Source organism: Rutidosis leptorrhynchoides, chromosome 5 (assembly GCF_046630445.1).
Source record: "Rutidosis leptorrhynchoides isolate AG116_Rl617_1_P2 chromosome 5, CSIRO_AGI_Rlap_v1, whole genome shotgun sequence".
Taxonomy (NCBI): domain Eukaryota; kingdom Viridiplantae; phylum Streptophyta; class Magnoliopsida; order Asterales; family Asteraceae; genus Rutidosis; species Rutidosis leptorrhynchoides.
The window spans coordinates 406455878-406468241 of record NC_092337.1 but is presented as its reverse complement, the minus strand read 5'-3'; the positions used below and the strand labels follow the sequence as shown (position 1 = coordinate 406468241).

General features: G+C 31.7%; 1 protein-coding gene across 2 annotated transcripts; it reads left to right on the top strand.

Moving 5' to 3' along the window:
- The first annotated feature begins 8048 nt into the window (after positions 1-8048).
- Positions 8049-9137, top strand: LOC139847882 (NAC domain-containing protein 83-like). 2 transcript variants are annotated; one of them, XM_071837609.1, is made up of 3 exons: positions 8049-8318; positions 8420-8667; positions 8731-8954. In XM_071837609.1, the coding sequence occupies exons 1-3, from the start codon at positions 8159-8161 to the stop codon at positions 8803-8805; spliced, it is 483 nt and encodes a 160-aa protein (XP_071693710.1). In that variant the 5' UTR covers positions 8049-8158; the 3' UTR covers positions 8806-8954. The 2 variants fall into 2 exon arrangements, with proteins under 2 accessions (XP_071693710.1, XP_071693709.1); XM_071837608.1 differs by having other exon boundaries at positions 8050-8318; positions 8747-9137.
- The last annotated feature ends 3227 nt before the right edge of the window (positions 9138-12364 follow it).

The following is a 12364-nucleotide window of genomic DNA, read 5'->3' as shown; positions in this document are numbered from 1 at the left end:
GTGTAATTATTAAAAAAAGTATTAAAATCTTGTTATAGTTTAAGTCCCCAATTAGTTGGAATATTTAACTTCGGGTATAAGGATAATTTGACGAGGATACTCGCACTTTATATTTATAACTGATGGACTGTTATGGACAAAAACCAGACGGACATATTAAATAATCCAGGACAAAGGACAATTAACCCATGGGCATAAAACTAAAATCAACACGTCAAACATCATGATTACGGAAGTTTAAATAAGCATAATTCTTTTATTTCATATTTAATTTCTTTTATTTTATATTTAATTGCACTTCTAATTATCGCATTTTTATTGTTATTGTATTTAATTGCACTTTTAATTATCGTACTTTTTAATTATTGCAAGTTTATTTTATCGCACTTTTATTATTCGCAATTTCATTATTGTTATTTACGTTACGCTTTAATTTAAGTCTTGTATTTATTTTTAATATTTTACATTTGGTTTTAACTGCGACTAAAGTTTTAAAATCGACAAACCGGTCATTAAATGGTAAAAACCCCCCTTTATAATAATAATATTACTTATATATATATTTGTATTTTTATAAAAGTAAACTAATATAGCGTTAAGCTTTGTTTAAAGATTTTCCCTGTGGAACGAACCGGACTTACTAAAAACTACACTACTGTACGATTAGGTACACTGCCTATAAGTGTTGTAGCAAGGTTTAAGTATATCCATTCTCTAAATAAATAAATATCTTGTGTAAAATTGTATCGTATTTAATAGTATTTTCTGCTAAAATATAATAGCTATTTTATATACACCTCGCATAACTATCAGGTATATATTATTTTTTATTATTTAAGTGCCCGGTTAGCGTTCTTAATGACTTGGAACCTCTACGTTCTAGATTCTTTTAGGGTAGCTTTAACGACACGATTAAGATGAGTAAGATTATTTAGGATAACGTTCTTGCTTCCTTTGATAAAGGTGGTTTTAATATCGGTAGCCTTAAGGCTTTTAGCATGGCATTGCTTTTAAAATGGAAGAGGAGATTCTTTTGGGCGGTGATATGTTGTGTCCGAGGTTGTTTAAGGCAATTCATGGAGATTCGTTCGAGAGGACGCAAGTGAAGGGAGTTTGGGATAACATAGTCAATAATTGTGGTAAGGTGTTCGATCTTAACTTGATTCCTAAAGATACTATTAAGATGAACATGGTTGATGGGCGATCAATTTGATTCTGGATGGACCTTTGGATCGGAGATACACCTCTTCATGTATCTCATAATCGACTTTTTCATTTGGAGCGTGACGTGACGTGCTCATTGTTGATAGATGCGCGAATGGTGCTTTTGTGTGGGACTAGTCTCATGAAAACATAGGGAGCAACAACGAGTAGGCTCTCGAAGGTTTGTGCGACTTGTTATCTAACGTCTCTTTATATGGTCATCCGGATTATTAGCGATGGTCTTAAAAAGTGATGGGTTATTTTTGGTAGCGTCTGTTCGTGCTTGTATTGACAGTAATATGTTACCTGTGTATGATACTCCTACGGATTGGTTGCGCTTTTTACCCGGTAAAATCAACATTTTCTTATGGTGTTTTGTTCGGGATAGGCTTCCTCATAGGCTTAATGTCTCGAGACGAGGTTTGAAGATCCAGACGATTTGTGGTGGCATTTCTAATCAAGGTGTTGAAAGCTTGAAGCATTTATTCTTTTGTTGCTTATGTGCTCATGAGGTTTGGCGGTCTATCTTCATTTGGGTGGATCGGTCGTTTCATGTCTTTTCTTCGTGGTAAGAGATTCGAAGCAGGATTGATTCACTGAATGTTAACGCTCGATCGAGGGATCGTGTAATCACCATCTTTGTCGCGACTTTATGGATGCTTTGACGGCTTCGGAATTGTTTAGTTTTTCACGATAAGACCATAAAAAATGTACCATTGTTGATTTGATTAAGTTCTTTTGCTATTAAGCCCCCTGTAATGCCTTTCTTGTATCGTGTAATCGACATCTTTGTCGCGACTTTATGGATGATTGTTTGTTGTATGATAAAAAAAATTTCGTTAAAAAAAATATGTGCCGAACTCCCATCAGTAACTCCCAACATACTATTTAAAAATTCTTTTTATTAACTTTACTTTTATTGACTAGATTACAATGTGTTGGTCCCTTGATTCACCAATACGGATCTTTTGACCATATATTAGCACCGATTAACGTTTAAGAACAAGATAAAAAATGAACATTATGAGCATGAAGAGATAAAATCAATATAATATATAAATATCGAGATTACAATATTGATTTAAACAGAGAAACATCGGTGGCCAGGAGAGATCGAGCATGATCTCCCCTATGCACTGGATCGCCAAAACGGCTCTCCCAATTAGGGTTACTCTCTTCTCTCTTAACCCAAAAGAACGCATGAAACTGATATTTTTAGGCAAACTAAACATTAACCCTAATGGGCCTCATTCACACGAATGGGCCGCTAGACATTATGGCCCAACAGTTACATATGCTCCTGTAACTGATCAGTTTCACGCGTGTACATAAACTTGGTGTACACTGTAATAATAAACGTTATTCGTCCAGCGATGACCATACAAATATGCATCAATGAATAATACACACAAATTTGAAATAACCGAAGAAGTTATGTTAGAATCACAACACTTCATTTCTTTGTGCATTGTACTAATTTAAAGTCAAGGTTGAAAGAAACATATCTTTAAAATTAAAATATGAGAATAGATTTGGGACGAAGTAACTACATATTTATATTTGATTTTTGTAATTTCTTTCAACGAGAATATATTGAATGGGTTGATTCAAAGCCCACAAACTTAGCATGAATAATGAATGTTTTTTTAACAGCATATGTTGCATTGGTTGATTCAAAGTCCACAAACTAAGCCTATGAATCTATTAGTGGCTGTAAGCATTTGTTCATGGCCTTAGGCCTATGGACCTTATTTGGTTATATATGTTGAAATGAAATCATTCATTCAATTACAAACCGAAATTCCACTTCATCATTTTTGTCACTTTTATGATGACTTTGTGATTTCAAATAAGTTTTTCTTTTATTAGCAAGAAAACCCTATATGAACGAATACATTGGCTCCCCCATAGAGGCTAAACTTCGGGTAATCAAGCCCCCCGAGCGCGAGGCGTGATATTAGGTGAATTGCGCATTACGCGCACCCTCTGGTCACACTCCCTTTATTAACGTTTTGGCATATATTAGGAATCGAACTCGAGTGGCGTGCTTCATTGTTGGGCAACTTGACGGCCACTTAGACAAGCCTGCGTAGTTTGAGTTGAACAAATATTTAACGTTGCCTAGCGAACTTTGCTGCAGGTAATCGAGAAAATGACGTATTTGATGACTATACGTTCAACTCAAATAGTACTGTTATCCCCAACACTTGTTCTTCATGTTATATCGAAGTTGATTTTGGTGGTAGAATTCCCCGAAATTCACATGGTTTACGACCATCTAGCAAACTTTATTGTTTCTCCGTGAATCCGTGATGTAATACGCGTTTCTCAACTATATGGTCCACTAATGGGGTGAGAACGTTGTTTTCCTTTTTACGGGTCAAATATGGTTTATTAGATTCATTTCGTTTATCTTGCATTGCTTTCTTCAAAACCCGTATATAATATTCGATTTAATAATTTTCTATAGTTTGCTTTACAATCTAAGGATATGGCTCTTCTATTGAAATTCCCTTCTACTGTTCTTTAGTAAGGAGTTTTGTTTTTTGTTTTTTTTTTTTTTTTTGGCAAAAGTAACCAAAATTTTTATAAATATGAAAAACGTTTTCGAACAGAAAATGTCTTCAACAAAGGATACGGCGAAAAAAAACTACGATGAGGCTTGTACCTAGAAAGCGGCAACCTTACAAACTATCTATATACCGAGCCTCAACTTAAACAAAACGAAATACAAACCGGAAAATAACCAACGCATACAACAAAATAACAACTACATCAAACTCAAAACACGAAAAAGACACTAGGAAACGTGAAGCCGAGAAACACGAACACAAATGTTTTTGATGAAAACGCAGAATTCTTCCGCTCGGCGCCTTGAACCAATTTTTTCTTCCTCTATTTTTGAATTTTATTTTGCAAGTGACGTACTACAGATCTCATGAGGATTAATAAGAGAAACATTAACCGGTTCGCTCTCCTCAGCTATACTCGTCATCATATCGTCAAAAGCCACGAACACTTCCTTGGACATTTTACAATTCTCGTTTGCCAATGATCCATCTTCTAAGCTTCAAAACCTCTCAAAAAATAAATTTGGGTAGCTTTCCCCTAATCTAAGTGGTCACACTTCTTTAGTATAGTTCAAACATTTACTCATGTCATCATGCTCCATGTATTGTTTTGTCAAAGCAAAATAAAGTCATTTTTACTTCATACCTTAGTTTGTTACTCGTGTATTTTTAACGCCAACATGATTATTCATTTAAAACATACCTTTAAGCATGAAGTAAATCATTGAAACAGTACTGAAAGCATACTACTCAATATTACTGTAACTACTTTATAGTATTATATGATCAAAATTTCAACAATATACCGTACATAGTTATGGAACTTAAATAAATTCTTAGCGGGGTGAAAAGTATAACGTGAACTGCAACTACAATTTTGAGGGGCGACTAAGGTATACGAGTACTTTTTATGCTCTTACATGTTAAAACATAGACACTAAACTTAAAATGCGTTTGTTTACCTCTTAATTGAATGATTAATGTTGAATGCTTAAACATTCTGCATTCAACACGCTTGTTTCTTATCTTTGAGTGACACATGGTGCTGAATGGTTCAGCATTGAGCGCTGAACTATTCAAGCTGGAATTCTCTCTTATCCACTAAGCACCCAAATTTAATGTAATATTCTCTGTAAATTATATCAAGAACACATATTAAACAACTATATTGTAGTTTTTACCCGAAGGTTAATAAAGTAATATTACATCATTCGCACTTTCGTTCGAAACAATTATCAAACAACTTATCATCATTCACAACCTTTGAATCATTCAGATTATAAATCATAGCACTTAATTATTCAATTTTATCAAACGCACTCTTAATATGTAAATTGAATTTAATAAACAAAACATGGAGCAAACACATACAAAGAAAATACGAGTAATACATTTTCAAATATCCGTATAATATGAGTATTAAATTATATATTTAACTAGTGAAATGACTCGTGAAATTACGGATTTATTTAAACGAAACAATTTAATGGCATGTTTTAGGTACTAAGTGAATGCAAATGCTAAACTCATTTATTTTAATGACCCGTTTGACTAAGAAGCTTGTAGTTATTTTTACAAATATATAGAGACATGTATTTTCGCATACATATGTAACGTAATTAATTTCGTAAAAAGACTTCATATTTGAATATTAATAATATAATAATTACTCAATTATATATATTAAAAGTAAATAATAATAATAATAAAGTTCGCTCAAAGTTAAGTATTTATATTTATATTTTTAATAATAATATTTATATTAACAATAATAAATGCCTTTTAAATTTTTAAAAAAATTAAAATTACAAATTAGAAGAGATTAATATTTTCTTTTATAAAAGATTTCGTATTGTTTTATTAATTAAATTAATATATAATTATAACATCATCATTATGAAAAGTATAGGATAATTAGTTTAATGATGACATAATTATTTTATAGTTTTATATGACTATATAGATAGAAAGATAGATATAATATAAATATTATTTATAAATCAATTAAACCAATGTTATTTCAAAAATTAAACCAATGTTACATGTCAAAGTATTACACTAACGACTAATATTTTGGATGTCATTTTTTTTTTTAATTATCTTCAATTATAAATCACATTTATCTGACACATCACATTTACATCACTCAAAATCTTCTCACTTAAAAGTTCACAATAACTACTAGAATTGTAAAATAACCAAAACTATTGTATAGTATAGATAGATTTTTTTTTTTTTTTTTTGGCATAAAAACAAAAATTTTATAGAAAAATTTAATCTCGGGAATAGACAAGCAAACCAAGTATACAAAAGAAAACCGCGACTGAGGCTCGAAAACAGAAAACATACAACAAGGTAATGAGAATGGTGGAGTCAATAACATCAGTGGTGGTTGATTGGTTTAGTTTTTGTTTGCATGGTTGGAAGGTCGGATTTTATTTTAATGTAGGGTTCGGTCTTTTTTAAGTTTGTTGTCTTGTTTTGTTAGGGTGTTGGCGAGACTCGGTTCTAGTTAGCGTTAGGGTGGTATAGATAATATTCACATATTATTGATTGATGTTTAATCCTCATCGTTATCTTAAATGTGAGGTAGTAAATCGGGACTATCTTTTCAACGAATTTCGATTAACTCTCACATGATGTAACTGAGATGGTGTGACGTGGACCACGAGATTGGTTGAGGTAGTTTGAAAATCAAACTATTCTAAAGTTTTGTTTTATATAATAATTGAAATTTGAAATTGAATAAATATAGTAATGACATTTATATAACACTTTGTACTGTTTCTCCGTCCAAACATGTTAGAAAGAGAAAATAAATTGCGTCAATGGGGGAAGAAGAGATTGAGTCCGGTTCACGCAACATGTAACACATAGTCTTTCTTCAAATATCTTTAATAAATAAATAAATAAAAATAAATAAATAATACTTTTACTTCTATTATAGAAAATATTACGCCGTTAGTACCTGTGGTTTGTAACTATTTTCATCACAACACCAAAAGTTTTAATTTTTCGTTGTTGGTACCTAAGTTTTGTATGACTTTCGTGGTTGGTACCCCTGACTAACTGCAGTTAAATTCTAATGATTAGCTCTCCACGTGCCACCCATGTGAGGGTATATTCGTCAATTTGATGGACACTCTCTATTCATTCTTTGTGTTTATGTTTCTCTCTCAATTTTCATCACGACGACCTTCAAATTTCGGCTAACTCCGATGACTTCCACAGTTCTTGCTCCACTCCTTTCAGTGCTCCTTCCAGTCCGTGGGTACACCTTATGGATTCTTCTGTTTCATCAAGGTCGAATCGATGGATAATAATAAGAAATTTTTATACAGAAGCAAAATTGAGGGACGGAGTAGTAGTACTACTACTAGCAGTAACAATAACAATAAGTTTCGGACATCGTTATCATTTAATTCGCCGGAGAAATCAAAGAATAAGGACGAAGGGATAACGGCGGTTAAAAAGAAGGTGGTTAACGGCGTGAAATTAGGTCGGTGCACGAACGGCATTACGCGATGAATCGGGCACAAGCTGAAGAGATGAGGAAGAAAACGTATTTACTGTATAAACAAGGTTTATTGGGATGTTTAGGGTTTAGTTCTAAAAGCTATGGAGCTATGAATGAGTTTGCTAGAGCTTTGAATCCTGTTTCATCAAGGTAAAGATAATTAAAGTAAGTTTGGGGATTAACTAATTAATTAATTACTTCGTAATCAGGGGGCAGAATCAGCCTAGGGCTTTATGTATTTTTCTGTACTTTTATCGATTCATATGGAAGATGATAGTTAAGAATGAAGTAATTTGATACGAAGAAGATGGGGATCAGATGATGTTGGGATGAATGATGATGACGGAAAGAGAAATTATGGGATGGTGGGTGTAGACCCCAAATACACTTTTCTAATACAGTACTATTCAGTTTCCTTAAATCTGTATTTTATTATAAATATAAATATATTCAATAGAACATACAATTTTATTAGTATAATTTAAACGGAGTAATTTATTTTTATTATTATAATATAATATTGCAAGATAATCTATAAACTGACGGATATACCCTCACATGAGTGGCACATGTGAGGTGGTAACTGTTAAATGTAGACGGACGTTTGGTGTGGGTACTAACCACGAAAGTTACACAAAACTTAGGTACCAACGACGCAAAATTTAAACTTTAGGTGTTGTGATGAAAATGATTACAAACTACAGGTACCAACGGCGTAATTTTTTCTCTATTATAAAAAGACTATCTTTCCTTGTTACGAACACACTCTTTTCTTGTTCCCCAAAATGTTGTTTCTAAATATTCAACTTCCCTAGCTAGCTACCCCAAAAAAACACTTCAACCCAGTTCTTCAAAATTTGAAAAAAAAATGGAAAATACCATCCTCAGATTGCCACCAGGGTTCAGATTCCATCCAACTGATGAAGAACTAATTGTACATTACTTGAAGCGTAAGGTACAATCCCTTCCTCTCTCTGTCCCCATCCCAGAGGCTGATGTTTGCAAGTTTGATCCTTGGAATTTACCAGGTTTGTCATTTTTTTTATTTTTTTTAATAATTGGATAAAAAAAGAAGGTGAAATGTGAGGTGGGTTGTTGATAAAGATAGGTTGTTTGTGTTGGGTTTTAGGTGATATTGAGAAAGAAAGGTACCTTTTTAGTACAATTGAAATTAAGTACCCAAATGGAAAAAGATCAAATCGGACCACTACTTCTGGTTACTGGAAAGCAACTGGTTTAGACAAACAAATTGTGATGCCAGCAAACAAGCAAGTTCTTGGCTTTAAGAAAACTTTAGTTTTCTACAAAGGCAAGCCACCAAAAGGGTCTAAAACCAATTGGATCATGCATGAGTATAAGCTTTCTAAAGCCACCCAGGTAAATAAAAATTCAAAATCTACTATTATTATTTGGAATAATCAAAAATCTTGAAAAACCCAGTTGAATTTTTATGCAGGGTATGGAAAGTTGGGTGCTTTGCAGGGTATTTTTGAAGAAAAAGGCAAGAAAAGATGATGAGAAAGCAAGGCCAATCTTTTATGAATTTATTGGTGGTCCAAGAAAGTTTGATTTGAATTTGGATGGTAGTGGTTCATCATCTTCATGTTCAAGTGGGGTTACAGATGTAGATGATGAAGAAGAAAATAGTTAATAGATGAGGAGAAAGATGAGGTTAAGAATCAGTTAATTGTAGTTTTGATTAGTGGTTAAATGTTATGTTGGTTTATGTTAAATCAGAAAATTAGTTAAATTTACAAGTTATATTTTTAGGGTGAAGAAGATGATGATGATAATGATAATGATAATGTTAATGATAATTAATTGCAGTTTTATTTTGTCTATGAGTTTCTTCATTTTGCAAAATTTTATATTTTAACTCCTAGGTTAGATAAAATTAAAGAAAGTCCAAAAATAATAATAAAAATAAGAAAAAATTACGCCGTTGGTACCTGTAGTTTGTTTACATTTGCATCATAACACCTAAACTTTTATTTTTGCGTAGTTGATACCTCAGTTTTGCTTAACTATCGTGGTTGGTACCCCAACCTAACTGCCATCAAAGTTTAATGGTTAACTCTTCACATTATACATTTATAAAAGTACAAGGACTACTAGTGTAATACAGTAAAAATCTAGGGTAAACATCTAGACTGCAAAAGCAAAATTTAAGCAAATGTAGATTCAAAGTGGCTAAGACAATGTTAACGGTCCGATCTCGATCTCCAAAATCAGTTTCAGTTCAACATTCTGAGCCTTATTGAAAAACTCCCTCAATTGTCCAACCTGCAGTCCTCATGGTTGTTTAATTGGTTACAATAACTTATGTGACAAACACTTTGATTTGTGCTTATTCCAATAGAAGAGCAACAAAGTCAGACTGAAAACAAGCACTTTGCAATAGCACTAACTAGATTATGAACCAATATTAGTAAGCCAGAGAGGTACATAAGCTAGAATTGAAAGGTGTTTAATATTTTCTCTTAAAAAGATTAAAAGGTGTTTGCTTCTGTATACGAAAGCTATGAGCTTTGTCATGAGCCTGTGCTTTTTTTATTCCTCATGTCTTCTTTTTCTTCTTGTTCTTTCTTTAAGCTTATCTGGAGGTGAATAAATACAAGGTCAAGGATTTGCCAAAAATCAGTCAGAAAAGCAAAATTGGAAAAAAAAAAAAAAAAAAAAAAAAAAGTCTGTTTACCCTAAGATGTTCTGCAATATCTTTCTCGTGGACATCACATAAATTCTTCTCTTTGTCACTTTCGCGTATGTAAACAAGCATATACACGTTTGAGTATTTTGTAAATCTAAATGGAGCATTACTGTAGCCAAGATTTGTTTGGGGCAGATGTAAAAAGGCATAAAAAGAGTGAGGATGATCCCTAAACTTTTAGATATTACACTAGTAGTCCTTGTGCTTTTATGATTGTATAATGTGAGGAGTTAACTATTAAACTTTAACGGCAGTTAGGTTGGGGTACCAACCACGATAGTTAAGCAAAACTGAGGTACCAACTACGTAAAAATAAAAGTTTGGGTGTTATGATGCAAATGTGAACAAACCACAGGTACCAACGGCGTAATTTTTTCTAAAAATAAAATATACAGCGTGAAATCATACAGAATTGTAGGTTTGAAAGATTTTTAGCACAGGTAAAGAGAGGATTCATTTTGGGGAAAGATGACAACACAAGTCACCCACAAATAACCCCCAACTTCCTAACTTTAAGATTCCATCCGTACACCTAGTTGCAATGGAAAGCAGTTTATTAAGGTATATACGGAGTAGATTTTATTTTATTTTTGGTAACAATAACCTAAGTCTACCTAAAGAATACTTGAATCTATATAGTCATATCATATAAATATAAATCTTTAAAATGATGATGTTGTTATTATATTAATGATGTTATTATTATATTAATTACACTTTAATTTTATATAGTCATATAAAGCTTTAAAATGATAATGTCATTATTAAGCTAATTACCCTTTTTAATTTTCATAATGATGATGTCATAATTTTATATTAATTTAATTAAAAATTAATACGAAATCTTTTATAAAAGGAAATAATAATCTCTTCTAAATTATAAAATCTTCTACAGAACAATCAAATTTTAAAGCATATTGTACTATATATAATAATTATATTTTAAAATATTTTAAAAAAATTTAAAAAACATTTATTATTACTAATATGTTATGATGTTCAAAGTCAAAGAAAGTGTCCGACAAATTTATTTCACAATATTCCTTAACTGTTTATATTTTGAATATAAGGGTATTGTACAGTATATTATGTTCTATAAATAGGACCGATGAATGAAAGCCAGACACACCATTTTTGATATACTAAAAATAAAAGAATTGTTACTCTCTTCTTCACTCTTCTTTAATATTAGTAATCTGTTGTCAAGAACCAGGCTACTAAAGGTAGTTATAAACACCAAAATTATAACATGTTATCAGCACGAAGTGCTCCGTATAATCATGGTTTATCTAAGCAAGCACACGTCACAAATCAAGGTAAGAAATTGTTTAACTTTTATTAACTTCACTAACATTTATATTTATGTTATTTAAGTTATATATGGTCGGTTATACCGCCTGAATTATATTTCTGTAATCTAACTTTTATTAACTTCACTAACATTTATATTTATGTTATTTAAGTTATATATGGTCAGTTATACCGCCTGAATTATATTTATGTAATCTAACTTTTATTAACTTCACTAACATTTATATTTATGTTATTTAAGTTATATATGGTCGGTTATACCGCCTGAATTATATTTATGTAATCTAACTTTTATTAACCTCACTAACATTTATATCTATGTTATTTAAGTTATATATGGTCGGTTATACCGCCTGAATTTGATGTAAAGAAATCGTGTATATAATTTATCGTATGGAAAACACCGGTTTTAAAGATTGCTACACACTAACGGGCAGTGTACCCGATCGTGTAGTAGTATAGTAACTGGTTTAGTTCCGTGTATCGTTCCAAGGACAGTTATATCAGTCAAACTAGAATTAGAAACTATATTATGATTAACTAAGTAAATTAAAGTTAAACGTACAAGTTTTATGTTTTGGTGGCTATTTAACGATTTAGCCAAATCAAAGAAGGTTAAATGTAAAAACAATATTTTTGTCTTTTAAGTTTATGAAATGATAATAAATGCAAATAAAGCAAGTAAGATAGTTTTGAATTAAATCAAAGAGATGAAATGTTTATCTAGATATTTTACCCTCGGTATTGGATGTAAGTTTAGATATTAAGTCCTGATTGAATAATTATGTGTGTAGTTATCTAATAGGTTCACTAAGAGTTCTCTCGGATAAACACGCAAATACAATAACAAGATCAAGGGTTCCCTTTTCACTATGGTTCTTGTATTTGTAATCAAATAACTATAAGCATGCTAATCACCTAAATCGACTCGCCGAGAGTTCTCTTTAGCAAGTATTCAAACTAGAATTACTAAGTGAGGGTTCCCTATTACTTAGACCTTTTCGTTTGTGACTAGTTGATCAACAAGATCAAAGACTTGAATAACAATTGTCTTTG